The sequence below is a fragment of the Lissotriton helveticus genome, chromosome 9 (assembly GCF_964261635.1).
Source record: "Lissotriton helveticus chromosome 9, aLisHel1.1, whole genome shotgun sequence".
Lineage (NCBI taxonomy): Eukaryota > Metazoa > Chordata > Amphibia > Caudata > Salamandridae > Lissotriton > Lissotriton helveticus.
In genome coordinates this window covers 7,079,165-7,098,046 of record NC_136070.1, presented here as the reverse complement: position 1 = coordinate 7,098,046, position 18,882 = coordinate 7,079,165, and the positions used below count along the sequence as shown (strand labels likewise).

General features: G+C 49.7%; 1 protein-coding gene across 2 annotated transcripts in view; it reads left to right on the top strand.

The window, feature by feature from the left end:
* LOC144780849 (putative N-acetylated-alpha-linked acidic dipeptidase) overlaps positions 1-18,882 on the top strand; it is a 327,400-nt gene that overhangs the window by 246,474 nt on the left and 62,044 nt on the right. For both annotated transcript variants that reach the window (XM_078659345.1, XM_078659344.1), the window contains 2 exons: positions 2,496-2,748; positions 14,312-14,393. In XM_078659345.1, coding sequence (XP_078515471.1) covers positions 2,496-2,748; positions 14,312-14,393 — 335 coding nt within the window. The remainder of the gene's footprint in view (positions 1-2,495; positions 2,749-14,311; positions 14,394-18,882) is intronic.

Below are 18,882 nucleotides of genomic sequence, written 5' to 3'. Positions count from 1 at the left end.
CTTTTCGCCCTGGCCCTGGAGCCTCTGGCCGCCTGGTTGCGATGGGAGCCTTCGATGAAGGGTATTCAATGGACCCCGGAATTCGAAGATCGAATATCGCTCTACGCAGACGATATTCTGTTGTACCTTAGCTCCCCTCGAAAATCATTGAATGTTTTGATTGATGTGCTCACCTCGTTTGGTAGAAATTCTGGCCTAGTGATCAATTGGGCCAAGTCTTGTGTGTATATGCTTTCGGGTGGTGCCCCCTCCCTGCCGCGCGGGTGCCCCGTCCAGGTCTCGCAAACCGGATTTAAATACTTGGGGATTTTTATATCTTTGAATCCGGTGGCTCGCTATGAACGTAATCTGCTCCCTCCTCTTCAGAGGTTAAAACTTGACGTCGTGGGTTGGCGCAAGCTACCGCTTTCGCCACTCGGGCGCGCAGCTCTTTTTAAGATGATGTCCCTACCGCGATTTTTATACGCTCTCCAGAATACATTTGATATTATTCCGGCTAGTTACTTTCGAGAGGTGGAGAGTCTTCAGAGGCAATTGCTCTGGGACGGACGCCCGCGTATTGCCCTTCCTAAGCTTACACTCTTGTATGACGGGGGTATAGCACTTCCGGATATCAGATGATATTACTGGGCCTCTCAGCTGGGAGCGATTAATCATGGAACTTACGCGCCGGCCTCTAACCCGGCATTTGAGATGGATAAATATTTATTACCGGGCGGGAATTACAATAGGGCGCTTTATTCCAAAGTAGCGAGAAGGGAACTATCGGGACCCACTAAGATTGCGGTACGGGTGTGGCACGACGCGAATGCGGCGATGGAATGGAGGGATCGACTGACCCGAGCGACTCCGCTGTATGCATCTGAAAGACTGGGATGCCTTTGGAAGACGATAGGATTTGAAAAATGGGAAATGATTGGTATCAGTAGGGTGAGTGATCTTTGGGTCAAGGGTAAAATCAAGACCTTTAGGGCATTGAAGACAGAGTATGAGTTGAGTGACAGGGAATGAACACTTTTGAACTGAACTGAGCGAGAAATAATGAACTACATGAACCATCATGCAAAAGGTAATTTCGTTGGGGCGTGTCTGGTGCGCTCCCACCTCCCTGAAAGTATCAAATTCCTGTGAGCTGACGAGCTCGGGAGCCTGCACCTTCATGCTGTGAGTGGAACTGGTCCTGAGAAATAAGGCAGCATGCCCTGAAACCTACGAACTTTGCTTTTTTTCCCTACTGACGATTGAGGAATCATGAAACACGTGTCTAGGGATACGAATTGAAACTAATAATACAGCACTGGCTATGAACACTTTTGAACTGAACTGAGCGAGAGATAATGAACTACATGAACCATCATGCAAAAGGTAATTTCGTTGGGGCGTGTCTGGTGCGCTCCCACCTCCCTGAAAGTATCAGCTGCCTGTTGAATGTCTCGCAGCCGAATGATTATGATGTGGCACAGACACAGTGGGCGACGCTTGGGAATATGATTGCCAAGAGAGACATCGCACAGTTGTGGGGTTCCCAGCGGCCGCCCACGGTATCGGTATGGAAGGAGAACATGGACTGCTGCATGTTTAGAGAGAAGACAGTGTATGTGGCTAGGGGCAGACCTAGGAAGTGGAATAAAATCTGGGGCCAGTGGAATTCTTACCGTGGAAACATATGTACGCCTCCATTCGTTGAGACTCCAGAAGTTCCTCTTTCCCCCTGATCCGACATTCCATGTCTTGTGTAACTTATGTGATTACTGTTCTTGTTTCCTCACTGAACCCCCCCCCCTTGCATCAACGATTTCTGTATTGTATTGTACTGCGGTTCCCCCCCCCCGATGTAAAACATGTCCGAATGTACAATTTACTGCCTTGTGTGTAAAAAATAAATAAATAAATAAAAGATGTAAATGTGATGTTTATACTGTTTTTAACAGTGGAGTTTCATTAGGTTGACTTAAGTGTACAAAGTTGTGTTTTCAATTGCATGTTAAATGGTTGTGCGGTGAAGGGTCAGACTGTCATGCCTTCTCTTGCAGAGTAATTTCCAGGGGCTGAGATTAATTGAAGCATTCCATCCATCACTGTTTTGTATGCTTCTTGTGTCGTCCTAAGTGGGACGGGTAAGCCTGGACGAGGGTCTCGTGCACACTGCCTCACGGGAGCCAGGCTGTGCCCGGCTGATGAGCCCTGATATTGGCGAAACCAGACCCGGGTTGCTTGTATTCCGGTTTGGTGTGGACCGGGCCAGGTAGTTTGGTCTGGACTGTTCCCATTGGAGCAGGGTCAAGACTGATTTCAATATGGCTGGTTTCAAACTTGGGTGGCTTGGTGTTTAAAATAACGATGGACTGGGATGCGGCCGAGTAATTACCAGTGACTGAGATTAATTCAAGCATTCATCCATCGCGTGTGCTTTAGTATTCTTATATTGGATTGTCTTCAGGGCGCTATGCAGTGTGGGTGCTGCTGAAAACCTGTCTCTTTTCTGCTTCTCTCAGAGTTACTCCATCGACTCCTACCCCTTGTACCACTCGGTGTATGAGACGTACGACCTGGTCGCGCGCCTGATGGACAGGGGCTTTAAGTACCACCAGGCCATGGCCCGGATGTGGGGGGAGATGGCCCTGGTCCTGGCCGATAGAGTCATCCTGAGGCTGGATGGTCTGGAGTATGCGACCACTCTGGAGAGGATCGTGGCCGAGGTGGAGATCACCCAAGGACCCCTGCTGAGGAGCCGGAACATCACTCTGGGTATGGGGTCAGGGGTCAGAGGGAGGGGTGGAGGTGGAGGGGGAGGGGCGGAGGGGGCTGCAGATAGACCAGTGAGAGCTGGGGGTGTAACACAGATCCCCGCTGAGGAGCGGGAGCATCACTCTGGGTATGGGGTCAGGGGAAGGGGGAGGGGGAGGGGAGGGAGGTAGACCAGAGAGAGGTGCAGAGCGGGAGGGAGGAGGCTGCCAGAGAGACCGGCCATTCTCCGACTCCCGCGCTTCCTGGAGGCCGTGGCAAAGCACGAGTGGCCTGGGTCTGACAGACAGAGGTGAGAACGGACCCTCTGCATCTCGGGGTGATAATCAAAGACATGTGTCATTGGGGTGCATCGGCCCCTCACCCTCCTGTCCCCGGGTGTCACTGCACCTGCTGCACTAACAATAGCAAGAGCTTTGAAAGAGCCTTCCCCTATCAACAGCCTCTCTCCTTCCCTCCCTGGCTCCTCCCCTCCTTTCACCTTCTCTTCTCACTGTTGCTTCCTGTCTCTTCCCTCTCTTCTTACTTGTTCTTCCAGCCTCCCTCCCTTTCTCTTACTATCTCTCCACTTGTTCTATTGCCTTTGCTCTACCCCAATGCTCCTGTATTCTGTCTCTTCTGTCTGCATCCCAGCCTTCCTTATGTCCCCTTAACTAACTGGGCCTGATCAACAAACGTAAACTTAGACTTAAATTCTAACTTTACTACTAGTAAAGTTAGACTTTTCTTCTAAGTTAAACTTTAAGTCTAATCTTATCTTTTAGTTCAAGTTTACCTTTGTGAATCAGCCCTCCGTTTTCTCGCTCTCTCTCATCCCCCTTTTCTTTCACATCTATATCTTGTCTCCGCTCCTTTATCTTCCGTCTCCTCAATGTTTCCAGCACACACGCAGTCATACAGAGACACATGTACACAAATACAGACATCAACACGCAGCACACATATGAACCCCCAGATACACCAACACACGTGCACACAGGTTATTTGCGTGGTCACACCGGCATAAAGAAGTTGATTCACAAACAGATACACACATACAGCAAGCACCACAAACACACAGATGCTGGCACACACCCACCTACACACACATGCACACATGGACATATATAGGCACGCCAGCAGACACACACATATATGCACACTGTTAGACCTGGCACCATTGGCGTGGGTCTCCCCTCCATTTTTTGCTGTTGCCTCATGTATTTTTGCTGGTCTTAGATGCTTTGGGCACTGTGCCACTGCTATCCAGTGCCACAGTGCAAGTGCTCCCTATTGTAAATTGATGTATTAATCAGTGGTTCCATGTTTGGCTATTTGATTTACTTATCAGACCCTAGTCTATTGCACAGAGTGTGCACCGGGCGTGTAATCAAATGCTGCTGGTGGGCTTGCAGCACTGGTTGTGCCACCCACAGAAGCAGCCTTGTAAAATGTGTCTAAGGTCTGCCATTGCAGAGCCTGCGTGCAGTCTGGTACTGTCATGCTGACTGGGCAAGTGCACCCACTTGCCAGTCCCTAAACCTTCCATTTTCTTCATATCAGTCACCCCTATGGTAGGCCCAAGGGCAGGGTGTATTGTAGGTATATGGTAGGACAAGCCCTGATGTGTGTGGCATGACCTAATAGTGAATTACAGCCATTTTTGTTTTTCACTATTGCAAGGCTACCTGTTCTCCATAGGCCAGAATGGGCTGGTAGATTATTACATGTTTTTAATCGTAACTGTCTCAGAGAACATGGTAGAAATTGGAGTTTAGTTGTATGCCTGAACTCAGAATGATAAGATACACCTTTTAGTGAAGTTGATTTTAACATTCTGTGTTTGCAAATACCACTTTTAGAAAGTAGGTATTTGCTTGTCTAACCTTTCAAGCCTGCCTCTGCTAGGTTGTGCATTCCTTTGTCTGGTTTTGTGAGTGACAGGGCTGGGGGATTCCAAGAGACAGGATGAGTCCGCCCAGTGGTGAATAGAGAGATCTGCATCTAGATGGGAGGGAGGAGTTGCACCTGAACCTTGAATAGGGCTGTGCCTGCCTTCCACAATGCTGGCTCCACCCCCTGGGGAGCGGCTGATGTCTCTGCCCTGCACACTGAAAGAAGAGAAGGAGTCCTGTAAACAAAGTGCTCCAGGACTGTACTTGCCTTCCACAATGCTGGCTCCACCTCCTGGGGAGCGGATGATGTCTCTGCCCTGCAAACTGAAATAAGCGAAGGAGTCCTGTAAACAAAGTGCTCCAGGACTGTACTTGCCTTCCACAATGCTGGCTCCACCTCCTGTGGGGCGTCTGATGTGCCTGCCCTGTACTGTGAAAGGAAAGGAGAAGTCTAGTAAACAGAGTGCTTCAGAACTGGTTTGTACTGGCGAAAGGCCCCTCTCCCCTCAGAGAACAAAGGATGTTGGGGTATAAATATTGGGACCCTAATCCCAAGAAATTAGATCACTTTGGACTACAAGAAGAAACCTTTACGGAATAGAGGAACCTGAAGAAACTGAGGAGAGACTATTCCCAAGCTGAAGTGCTGCTTGGGGAATTGGCCTGCAGAGGTTACCTTACTGCCAAAGGAAGGAGAAAGGAACTTTGTGTACTTTGCTTTCAACTTGTGAAGGATCTCTAAGGGCTTGGAAAAGAGCTTGCCTCCTGCTGAAGTCTCAGGGACAGCAGACTTCAACCCTCAGATCCCCAGAGTTCTTTTGGAAGTGCCTGCTGCTGTTCTGGGCCTTCTGAGGAACTGCATGTCGCAAGGAGCTGGAAGCGCAACTCATCGAAAAGAAGCGTGTCGCTGTGCCTGGCGTCACAACTCCGAAGGAGGGTGTCGCCGCTGGTACTGTCGCACTGCACCGCATCGGAGAGATGCGTGCCGCAACGAAGAGGAACCTTGTCGCCGTCGCTGCTGCTGCCGTCGCAACTCCAAAGGAGGGTGTTACCGCTGTAGTTGTCGCATTGCACTGCATCAAGAGAAGAGTCTCACAACGAGGTCGGAGCGTGTCGCCGTCGCTGTGCCTGCCGTCGCCACTCCGGAGGGTGTCGCCGCTGGAACTGTCGCACTGCACGCATTGAAGAAAAGCACCTCGCATCCCCAAGAAGCGCGCCACCATCAGAGCTGCTGCCGTCGCATCGTGGATGTCGCCGCTGTAGTTGTCGCATTGTGTGGAAGCTTCATGCATCATGGGAGAAGAGTGTCGCAGTTGGAGCTGCTGCCGTCGCATCACTGAATCAGGGTTTCGCCGCTGCAGTCCACGCATCGAACCGAGAACTTCTCGCATCCCCAGAGAAGCGTGCCGCATCTGGAAGATCTTCACGTGTTTATATCTTTGTACTTGAACTTTGCCGCATTTCCCATCGCTGCAACATTGCTTGTCGTGGAAGCGCAACGCAACCTAAGGTACATTGACCCAAAGTGTTGCATCTTAAGAACTGAACTGAACTAAGCTAAATCTACCATCTTAAAGTAACAGTATTGTGTATTTTTGTCATTCATGGTCTTGTGGTAACTCTATATAAAGTCTACTTATTTTTTATATAAAACCTTGTGTGGTGTCTATCTGTAGTGTTGTCACTGGATTACTGTATGTGGTCACAAATGCTTAACACACAACGCCTCTGAGATAAGCCTTTCTGCTCGTGCCAAGCTACCAAGGGGGTGAGCAGGGGTTATTTTAGGAGTGTAATCCCCTTGTACTGACTAGAGGCAAGGGTCCCTATTTGTCACAGGTACCTACCTGTGCCAACTAGAGACCCCCAAATCTAACACACAAACATTCAGATATGCATGCTCACACATGCACAGACATGTCAACCCATACACACTCTCAGACAGTCATGGCCAAATGCACACTGTGAGGAAATGCGGTTTATTATAAAGTGTGGTTGTGGGACTTCAAGTGCAATAAACTCAAAAACCCGTCTTGGGTCCAGTCAACCTTGTTTGTAAAACCTCTAGCTCAACCCTGAGTAGCTGTGGCTTCCAGCAGTCAGGGCTTAAACAAAGAAACACGTGCAAAGCACTTAGAAGCAGCAAACCTACTGAATAAAAAAGAACCAACACAAAGGAAATCCAAAACCAATTTAGAAACATAGTTCAAATGTTATTAATTTTCAGACACCAAAATGAACAAACTCCACTGAATGGATATGGAGATATATATAATCAAACACATCATAAATCACAGCTTTTTACACAGAATTCAAACAATCATTTGCAACTGCTGCAGTCACTTTGAAAACCTTTGAAATCTTTTGTAAAGTTGTGTTCAGCTCCTCTGGCTCACTTTGGCCAACCGGCTCCCGCAGGTAGCGAGTCACACAGGCCAGTGAGGCTTAGAAGGACTGTTACCGTGCAGTCAAAGCCGTCCTCTGTCCAGTTCCACGCTCTATGGACAGATATCGATGGAGTGGCCCTGATGCAAGGCACACGGGATGTTAAAGATACTGAAGGATGCTTTTGAGGCTGATCTGGTCGACGGGCTCTTCCTGGGGCCATCCCTCGATCCACAAACACTGTGGGGAAACTTTGGCCACAGAGTTCGATGCCCAGCGAGGTCCTGGTGAAATCCAGCTAAAACTAGTTGCCACTGTTCTACTGGTCTCAGGTCAAAGGAAAACCAGTGTGTCCCTTTAAGTGAGGCTAGTGTACGTCTTGGGTGACCAATCTGCTCTTCAATTACTCTTCCAGAGCCAAAAGACTCAGGTGCAACTTTGAAGTGTCTGTACTTAGTCTCCCTGGCTGCACTTCAGTGGTCAGTGACGATCAAACAGTTGTGGCTACTGACTCTCCAAGAAGGCTTCTTCCCATCTTGTGTCCCTGGAGCTGTGACTCTTGGAGTCACTTCGGTCTGGGGCTCGGTGATGACTTTCTTCGAGGAGGGCACCACAGGCAGCGTCCTCTCTTTGCTAGCCCAAGGATCCGCAGCCGCAGTCCAGTCTTGTTGCAGTCTCTCTTTATCGGGCCCAGGGAACAGCAGGGTAGTCCTTCCTTGGTCCTCTCCTTAGTTCAGATGTGATCTGAGGTCTAGGTGCCACTTTTTATGCCCACACGTTGCCCTTGGGGGATGCGGTGTCTACCAGTCAATGGGCTACCAGGTCCCCTCTCAACTGATGATGACTTCCTGCAAAGTCTCACAGATGCTGACACCGACTAATTAGCGGTGAATGACGTATTAAGGCTCGGATTAACAACGAACATCTGTCCATTGGAATAAGTAATATACTACACGATACAACGTAAACAGGAAGGTCTCCTGTACATTTGAAGACGGCTTACCACGGCGGCCATCAGTCAAGATTGGACCCCCTAGAGCCTACAATTCCCAGTGCCCATATACCAACACTTGTCCTGAGGAAGACCCCAGAATGAGGACCAATTAACCCTTTGTAAACAGGGGTCGAAACGTCGACAACACTTCTCTAACAACATACACCATATGATTGCGAAAGAATTCATTAGTGCCCTATGTGTAATGTTTTATTATGGGAACTTTTGATCAACTCTAGACTGTAAAGGTTCCATTACATGTCACTGTATTGTGTCAGTCAATCAATCAATCAACGCATTTATATAGCGCACTACTCACCCGGAGGGTCTCAAGGCGCTGGGGGGAGGGGGTCCGCTACCGCTCGAACAGCCAGGTCTTGAGCTGCTTCCTGAAGGCGAGGTGGTCTTGGGTCAGGCGGAGGTGGGCCGGGAGGGAGGTCCAAGTCTTGGCGGCCAGGTAGGAGAAGGACCTTCCTCCTGTGGTGGCTCTTCGGATGCGGGGGACGGCAGCGAGGGCGTGGCTGGTCGATCGAAGCTGGCATTTGGGAGCGTAGAAGTTGAGGCGGCTGTTTAGGTATCCTGGGCCTTGGTTGTGTAGGGCTTTGTGTGCGTGGGTGAGGAGCCGGAAGGTGATTCTTTTGTTGACCGGGAGCCAGTGCAGATCTCTCAGGTGTCCGGATATGTGGCTGCGGCGGGGGATGTCCAGAATGAGTCGTGCTGAGGTGTTCTGGATCCGCTGGAGTCTCTTCTGGAGTTTGGCGGTGGTACCGGCGTAGAGGGAGTTGCCGTAGTCCAGTCGGCTGGTGACGAGGGCCTGGGTGACCGTCTTCCTGGTCTCGGTGGGGATCCACCGGAAGATCTTACGTAGCATGCGCAGGATGTTGAAGCACGACGAGGAGACGGCGTTGACTTGTCTGGTCATGGAGAGGGAGGAGTCCAGGATGAAGCCCAGGTTGCGTGCGTGGTCTGTTGGTTTGGGTGCGCTGCCCAGGGCGGGGGGCCACCAGGAGTCGTCCCAGGCGGAGGGTGAGGATCCCAGGATGAGGACTTCCGTCTTGTCCGAGTTCAGTTTCAGGCGGCTGTTCGACATCCATTTGGCAACGTCTGTCATCCCTTCGTGCAGGTTGGCTCTGGCGGTGGCGGGGTCGTTGGTGAGGGAGACGATCAGCTGGGTGTCGTCGGCGTAGGAGATGATGTTGAGGTTGTGCTGGTGTGCGATGGCTGCGAGGGGGCTCATGTAGACGTTGAAGAGTGTTGGGCTGAGCGAGGAGCCTTGAGGAACGCCGCAGATGACTTCGGTGGCCTCCGATCTGAACGGGGGGAGGCGGACTCTCTGTGTCCTTCCGGCGAGGAAGGAGATGATCCACTCCAGTGCCTTCTCCTGGATTCCGACGTTGCTGAGGCGCTGTACTAGGGTACGGTGGCAGACAGTGTCGAAGGCCGCGGAGAGGTCCAGGAGGATGAGGGCCGCTGTTTCTCCGTTGTCGAGCAGGGCTCGGATGTCATCGGTAGCTGCGATCAGGGCGGTCTCGGTGCTGTGGTTGGCCCGGAAGCCAGACTGCGAGAGGTCGAGGGAGCCGTTCGTCTCGAGGAAGGCAGCCAGCTGCTTGTTGACGGTCTTCTCGATGACTTTTGCCGGAAACGGGAGCAGCGAGATGGGGCGGTAGTTCTTGAGGTCGGTGGGGTCGGCTGATGGTTTCTTAAGTAGAGCGGTGAGTTCGGCATGCTTCCAGCTCTCCGGGAAGGTAGCGGTGTCAAAGGAGGTGTTGACGATGTCCCGTAGGTGGGGTGCGATGACAGCGTCGGCCATGTTGAAGACGTGGTGAGGGCAGGGGTCGGTCGGAGATCCGGAGTGGATGGAGTTCATCGTGCGGATGGTGTCTTCGGTGCTGATCGGGGTCCATGCGCGGAGGGTGGTGGTGGGGGGCGGTGGTTCGGTCGTGGCGTGCGTCGGTTGAGTGCTGAAGCTGTTGTGTATGTCCGCGATCTTGTTGTGGAAGTAGGAGGCGAGGGAGTTGCAGAGGTCTTGCGAAGGGGTGATGTCGTTGTTTCCGGCGTTGGGGTTGGAGAGCTCTTTCACGATGTTGAAGAGTTCCTTGCTGTTGTGTGCGTTGTTGTCCAGTCGTTCCTTGAATGCGGTTTTCTTGGTGGTGTGGATCAGTTGGTGGTGTTTTCGGGTGGCGAGCTTGAGGGTAGTCATGTTGTCCGGTGTTGGGTCTCTGCGCCAGGTTTTCTCGAATGCTCTGCAGTTCTTCTTGGAGCTCTTGAGTTCGTCGTTAAACCATGGGGCTTTCTTGCTGCCGGGTCTGCTCGGCGGGGTCTTCAGAGGGGCGAGGTCGTCTGCGCAGTCGCTGATCCACTTCGTGAGGTTGGTGGCCGCTTGGCTGGGGTTCGTTGTGCTGGTGGGAGGGTTCTTGCTCAGGGAAGTAGCGAGCTGGTCTGCAGTGATCTTGTTCCAGCTTCTGCGGGGAACCTGTTGCTGGTGATGGTGGAGCGTGGTCCTCCTGAAGCTGAAGTGGACGCAGCTGTGGTCCGTCCAGTGGAGTCCCGTGGCATGACTGAAGGTGATGTCCTTGCTGGAGGAGAAGACCGGGTCGAGTGTGTGTCCGGCATAGTGGGTGGGGGTGGTCACCAGTTGCTTGAGTCCGAGGTTGGCGAGGTTGTCCAGCAGGGTGGTGGTGTTGCGGTCGTTGTTGTTCTCCAGGTGGAAGTTGAGGTCCCCGAGGAGGATGTAGTCGGCGGAGGAGAGGGCGTGTGGGCTGATGAAGTCGGCGATATCTTCGCTGAATTGGGTGCGTGGTCCCGGGGGTCTGTAGATGAGGGTGCCTCTGATGGTGGTCTTGGGGTTGACGTGGATCTGGAAGTGCAGGTGTTCGGCGGGTGCGAGGGTGTCGTCGGTGTTGGTCGTGATGCGGATGGTGTTCCTGTGGATGATGGCGATGCCTCCTCCTGTCTGGTTGACGCGGTCCCTCCGGATGATCTTGTAGCCGTCCGGGATGGCGATGGCGATGTCGGGCGCTGAGGAGGCGTTCATCCAGGTTTCCGTGAGGAAGGCGATGTCTGGGGCTGTGGTGTCGAGCAGGTTCCAGAGCTCGACGGCGTGTCTGTGGGCGGAGCGGGTGTTGAGCAGGAAGCGCTTCAGGTGGGTGCTGCTGGAGGTCGGCTTGGTGGGTGCTGGTGTGGCGTGGGTCCGGTTGCAGGTGAACTTGCAGGCGTTGCAGCAGAAGGGTCCATGGGTGCGTCTCGGGGTGGCTCGGTAGCATCCCGGGGATCGGCCGGAGTTGAGTGCGTTGAGGGTGGCGGCGGCGTACGTCCGGCGGGTGGGCTGGGGTCTGCGAGGGCCAGGGGTCCTGGCACTGGGCGCGGTCCAGGCGCGGACAGGCGTAGACGGGCTTACCTCTACCACAACGCCTTTACCCTGTCCCTCACTGACTTTACCACCTCCATCCTACTTTAATTACCCTTCCTTCTCTTGCACGTATGAGCACTGTAAAATATTGTACAAGATACTACTGTGTACTTTTTAAGATGTTGAAATTGTCTTGTGATATAGAATTATGTATAGAGATGTTTTACTGAATGAATTAAATTCAGGCTCCATCATAGGAATACACGTGTATCTTTTGATTTTATTATTGGTCCACCGTTAAGTTGTGTTTGTAATTCAACACTACGCCGACCACTTCACTTTTTGTACCTATGATATGACCCAGGTCGGATAGTTTTTGGGGCCACCCCGTTAAAACTTACTACTTCCTGCAAAGTGTGGCATTTAGCTATCCCAGAGTACAACATTTTGCCCACTCCCAAGATGGCTGAACCCTTTTACTGGTGGGTGGAGCTTGGTAGCCCACCATACAGATGTGGCTACATGAGGGCTACACGACCACTGGAAAAATGCTTTCCTCTCTCTGTCCCCAACGCTAACCGGTCTACCGGAACAAAAGAGCAGCCCCCCCATCTGTGTCCACTATTTGCCCTTCAATGGTGGCTTCCCCATTGAAGGTTGCCTATAGGGCTCACCCCCTGTGCAGCTTCCTGCCAGGGAGAGATAACACCTCGTCCAATGGCAGGCCTCTATTATGTCATTTCCTGTGAGTCCTTCACTCTTCTCCCCAGGAGGGCAGACGGCTGCCTTGTTGCCAGCATCTGCGATTGGCCACGGGAAAACTCGGGCAACAGAGTGGCAACTTTCTAAAGCTTCCTTTTACTCAAACGATACATCAAATTCGACTTGTTCATTAAGTCAGGTTTAATGTACTCATTATTTTGATACCTTGAGGTACCAACTTCAGTAGTTCCATTCAGAAGTCCGCACAGATGAGTTGTCAGTGTTTAACCATTTACTCTCCAATGGGGCTACTAGACTTTCCACAGTGAAAATGACAATTTGAGGGATTTGCAGTCAGGGCATATAAAAACACCTGTCTGCTTTTCCATATACAGCATATATATATATAAGTCCAACCTCGTCTTGCTGCTTTCAGTAACCTTAAAAAGACCAGCGCGGACCCAAAAAATTCTCAGTGCATTATTTTATTTTGCCGATGCCGCCATGCCGCGTTTCGGGAGATCCCTCCCTTGATCACATGACTAGTAGTTCAGGAAACAAAGCTCCTGACATCAACTAAGGGCTACGCTATTGGGACATAAGCAACCAATCCCTTTCCTCCATTCATGAACTGCGGCCAATGAGAATCCATCTTTCATTTTAAAAGACATTGTTGAAGTGCATGCTGTTTTATTTCAAGGCAAGCTGAGGAAGGCAAACGCTGAAACGCGTCCTCGCACGAATAAAGCAAATTTGATGGAACCCCGTGAGTGCAGTATGTTTCCTATGGAGACTTGAGCTTGCATTTTTAAATGGACCCACCTCCATTTTCGAGCACCGATCACTAAGAGTGCAGCACGCCATTAGGTGGAAAATGGAGCGGGATATATAGATTCAGATTCATTTGCTTTTATCTTGTGCATAATAGTTTTAGGTATTAGGAACAGTGCTACTCAATTTGCCATTATGTATTTATACAGTTATTGTGAATGTCATTGTGAATGTGTATTTGACTTGGATATTTCTTATGTTGGTTTTAATACTCAACATGTGTTAGAACTACCATGCATTTAGGCACATAGTATGTTTTTTATGTCTATCACGCACTTGTGCACTTTAAAAATGGTGGCCTGGCCTTTCGACTGCGTCATGTGATCAAGGCTTTTTGGGAGCCGAAACGCGTCGTGGCAGACTGGTGTTGGGTGCAATAAATCTCTAGAAACACCACGAATTGGGTCTCGTCTCGTCTTTGTCAGAATTTGGCTGTTGGCGCTACGTACCGCATGTATATATATATATATATAGAGAGAGAGAGAGAGAGAGAGAGAGAGAGGGAGGGAGAGAGAGAGAGAGAGGGAGAGAGAAAGAGAGAGAGAGAGAGAGAGAAAGAGAGAGAGAGAGAGAGGGAGAGAGAGAGAGAGAGAGAGAAAGAGAGAGACAGAGAGAGGTCTGGACTGTGTCATTTGTTTAATAATGTCTAAGTCGAGTTGCCAGTTTGAACCTGCTCAAGAACGGGAAACATGTTTGACTTTGTCACACATGTGGTGGCACAATAAGTGCTGCAGGCTACAATGGACACTTTAACTACAGGCCCTGGGCTCCCCTGGTGCCATATACTAGACACGTATAAGTGAGTTAACTTATGCCAATTGGGTATAAGCCAACTAAATATACACTTGTAAGCGTCAGAGCACTGGCAATTAGGTCTGGGTAACAGCCTCAGTGCACTCTCAGAGTCATCATACCAGCACCTAATAGTGAACAAGTGGGCAGAAAGTGGCTGTGAACCCGCGAAAAGGTAATTTTCTCACATGCCCGTTTGCACACACAGACACACGCACACACACACACACACATACACAGATGGGCAGACACATACAGATGTACACACAAGCATACATATATGCTCACTCATGCATACTCATGTCGTGTGTGTCACAAATACACATATCCAGTCCTAGACACATGCACACACACATCCATTAACAGACAAGACACACACATATACTCATACACCATCATATGCACACACACTGTACCTCAAACTGTGATGTGATGTGAGAGAGATTTATATAGCGCACGAATGCCCAAGGGCGTCTAGGCGCTCATAGCAGCAGAAGAAAGGCCTGATTTCCTGGGATGGGTCATATGATTGAGTAGGTTAGTTTGAGAAAAGCCATGTCTTTAACAGCTTTCTGAAACCAAGTAATGTTGGACAGTTCCTGATATTTTATTAACTGGTTCTTGTTTCCTGATTCCCAGATGGTGTCCGAAGAGCCACCGCTGACTTCCGAATCGCAGCAGAGACTCTACATAGGAAGATTGGAAGCCTCAACCTGAAGAAGTAGGTGCGAGTAGTGGTTCATTTGTAGAAGACTAAATGATGGATCCAGAGGTCCGTTCAGAAGCCCAAGACAGTGCCATCAAAGGGCTGAATACCAAGGCTGCATGGCCCTGATCCCACCTCATTTCTCTTTCATCGACCACCACAAACCCCCTGCACCTTTCTCTCTTGTTATTATTCTTTTTCATCCTTAATTGCTACCCTTTTTCATAATATTTCTATTTTCTCTTCCTCCTTCTTTCCCCCTTTTGCATTTTACTCTCTCTTGCTTTGGGTCAAAGTACAACGAGGAAAAATAAATGTAGGGGGCCCTGCCTGCAACAACCTGCTTAAATGTAGACCTAGGTGTGAGCAGAGATCTTTCAATGTGTGGAGGAAGGAATCCTTGCAGATGACAGACTACCCACCGCCCCCCCAAACGCCCACCGGCTAACCAGAGGAGCATCGCCCCACTTCTTTTTTGCATTGAAACACAGAGAAAATAAAATTATGATAACTTGCGTTATTATCATTATATTTTTTCCTACTTCCGCCCACAGGTATGAGTGAGGGGACAGTGAGGAGTGATAACGCCCTCTTAAAGTGGGCAATGGCTGCTTTGATGGCTCTCTCGGGCCGCTCAAAACAGCCCCCCACCCTTTGCATGTTCTCCATGCAGGCTACATTACAGAACATGCCCAGGTCCCCAATCAGCGTCTGAGCCCCTAAACAAGGCAGCAATGTGATTGGCTGACTGGGAGCCTGGGTGTTCTTCCTGTGGCCGAGCGAGGGAAGGATTATGGAGGAGAGACACCTCTCTTATCCTCACCTGGGGATCTGCCTGTGCAGTGGAAACAATGGAAAAAACTGTTCATTACATATGTGTTAGCTATTGGTGGTGATTGTTATGGACCTCTTAGGCATCAAGCAATTCTTCTTCACCACTTGGGTATTGAAGGGAGAAGAATATATGAAGATTTACCTGAAGTATCCTTGGAAATGGGTAATGGACAACTAAGCAATGTTTTTGATATGTCACTGCAAACGTTTGATATTCATTTTACTCCCAAAACCAATTTAGTGTTAGAACGACATAAAGTTTTCTCTAGAATACAAAGAATGGACGAAGACATAGCATCTTACGTTGCGACCTTGAGAGGCTTAGTGTTGTCATGTTGTTTTGAACAGCTAACGTATTCCTTGATTAGGGGTCAGATAGTGTGATGTACTAACAATAAGACAATTAAAGAAAGATTGTTGATGAAAGACCCCAATTTGGAAGAGACTATCCGGATAGCCAAAGGCATGGAGCATACAGCAATATGGTAGAAGGAAGTGGACAGTGTAAGAGACAAGAAAAGAGAAACTGTCATTGGTGAGGTAGGGACTGTGCAAGTATTAGAAAAATACGGTGAAAAAAGTAATGATGTGAATAGAATGGAAGAAGGAAAAGGTAAAGGGGGAGTAGAAATGAAACAAGGAAGTGGAAATTGGAAAGAGGTGAAGTGCTTCCGATGTGGTACCGCGGGCCACATTGCATCTAGTAGGAGGTAGGCAGCCAGAAATGTAGTATGCAGGAAGTGAGGGAAAGAGGACATCTCTCAAAGGTGTGTAACCAGAATAGAAGTCAAGGATGAGCAAAGTATTCAACAGGTTGATCAACAAGAGGATGATAGTTGTGAAAGCATCCAAGAGATAGCTTTGACTGTGAATGGAGAAGTGCAAGGGGAAGGAAATGAAGTAAGTATGGGTGTACTCGGTGTGAAACTAGAGAGTGTTGAAAAATTGGAGAAACCGCACTGTCTTGTGCTCCTGGAAGGAGTGTCTGTTCAAGTGTTAGTGGACTCTGGTACTTTATTCACCCTGATATCTGATATGAGTGTAAGTGGAATTGTGCTAATATGATAAAATATGTAAATCAGATATAAAAGCTGTAGGCTATCGGGAAGGAAGATAGAAATCTTAGGAATGAAATAGATGACTATTAGTTTTAAGGGAAAGGATGTGTACGGTAGAGTGTACGTTACCGACTATGGCTCAGAATCGAGTTACTCCGATCCAGGTGAAGGAGCTGAAAACAGGTGTAATTTTTTGAGGACATGCATCGTAATAAGACACAAGAGGATACGATAAGCTTTCCGTAGTTCGCGTAGGTAGCGCGCCGAGAGAAGACGCACGACTAAGCGTCTAGGAACGAGAAACGTCCCGTCCTTCTAAGATTAAGACTCCATTCTACATAATTGATTTTAAGCGAACATTCAGCCTTGACTGTGATCCAATCCTCCGCGAGAGAGGTAGTGTTGTCCTTTACCGCCAACAAATAGTATATTATTTGTACAGAAGAGTTAGTCCTGAGCCTGAAGAAATCGATAGAGGCCAGTTGTATAGATATTAACAGACAATTGACAGAGCCCTGATGAAAGTCCAGGAACTGGTTTCCTTGGACTAGAAACGCGTCGGTACATCTGAAGGAGCAATTCGTAACATCAAGCGTTGCAACTGGCTGCGGCCAGTTGTTAAGTTGTTTTCTCAACTAAAGTGTTGCTCTTTCCTTTTTAGGTCGAGCTGGCGTTGGAGCGCGAAGCGCTCCCGCCAGCGAGACTATAGTCACCTTCCTCCCTGTCAAGGGAGTAACAGCTGTGAACGAGCCCGATACAGACCTGGGCACGAGCCGACCCAGGTCTGTGAACGAGCTTCAAGGTTGAGCAGCTTGTGCACGTTTGTTGGACGTCAGGCGCTGCAAGCCCGCCAGACCAATTATCCCAGCATGAAACTCTACTTCCTGAGGCCCACAAGACCAATTATCCCAGCAGGAGTCTCCACTTCCTCAGGCGCTGCAACAATTATCACAGCATGAGACCCACTTATCACAGCATGTCAACAGGCGCCCCAGGCTGCTGGAGCACTCAACTATAATTATTGTGCAGTTGAGTGCTCCAGCAGCGTGGGGCGGCTCTCTGCATGCTGTGATAATTATCACTTTGGGGCCTCATGCTGTGATAATTACGGCGGCATGCTCTATTTGCAGCACTGAACATTTTCAAAGAAGGCGAAGCAGTGACATTCATTGGAGACACTCACCCTCACGCCCTCACCCCCTCACCCCTCACACACCTCCTCACCCTCACACACCTCCTCACCCTCACACCCTCACCTTCACACCCCCTCACACACACCCTCACATACCCTTACCAGCACAGCAAAACACAACACAGCACAGCAAACCACAACACAGCACAGCACAGCAAAACACAACACAACACAGCACAGCACAGCAAAACACAACACAACACAGCAAAACACAACACAGCACAGCAAAACACAGCACAGCACAACAAAACACAACACAGCACAACAGAGCAAAACACAACATAGCACAGCACAGCACAGCAAAACACAGCACAGCAAAACACAACACAGCACAGCACAGCAAAACACAGCACAGCACAGCACAACGCAGCACAGCACAGCAAAACACAGCACAACACAGCACAGCAAAACACAACACAGCACAGCACAGCAAAACACAGCACAGCACAGGACAGCACAGCAAAGCACAGCACAGCAAAACACAGCACAGCACAACACAAAACAGCACAGCAAAACACAACACAACACAGCAAAACACAACACAACACAGCACAGCACAGCAAAACACAGCACAGGACAGCACAGCAAAGCACAGCACAGCAAAACACAGCACAGCAAAACACAGCACAGCAAAACACAGCACAGCACAACACAACACAGCACAACACAGCACAACACAACACAGCACAGCACAACACAGCACAGCACAGCACAGCACAACACAGCACAGCAAAACACAGCACAGCACAGCACAACACAGCAAAACACAGCACAACACAGCACAGCAAAGCACAGCACAGCAAAACACAACACAACACAGCAAAACACAACACAGCACAGCAAAGCACAGCACAGCAAAACACAGCACAGCACAGCAAAACACAGCACAGCACAACACAGCACAGCAAAACACAGCACAACACAGCACAGCAAAACACAACACAACACAACCCTCACGCCCTCACCCCCTCACCCCTCACACACCTCATCACCCTCACACACCTCCTCACCCTCACACCCTCACCTTCACACACCCTCACACACACCCTCACATACCCTTACCAGCACAGCAAAACACAACACAACACAGCACAGCAAAACACAACACAGCACAGTACAGCAAAACACAACACAGCACAGCACAGCAAAACACAACACAGCACAGCACAGCAAAACACAACACAGCACAGGACAGCACAGCACAGCACAGCAAAACACAGCACAGCACAACACAGCACAGCAAAACACAACACAACACAACACAGCACAGCAAAACACAACACAACACAGCACAGCACATCAAAACACAGCACAGGACAGCACAGCAAAGCACAGCACAGCAAAACACAGCACAGCAAAACACAGCACAGCAAAACACAGCACAGCACAACACAGCACAACACAACACAGCACAGCACAA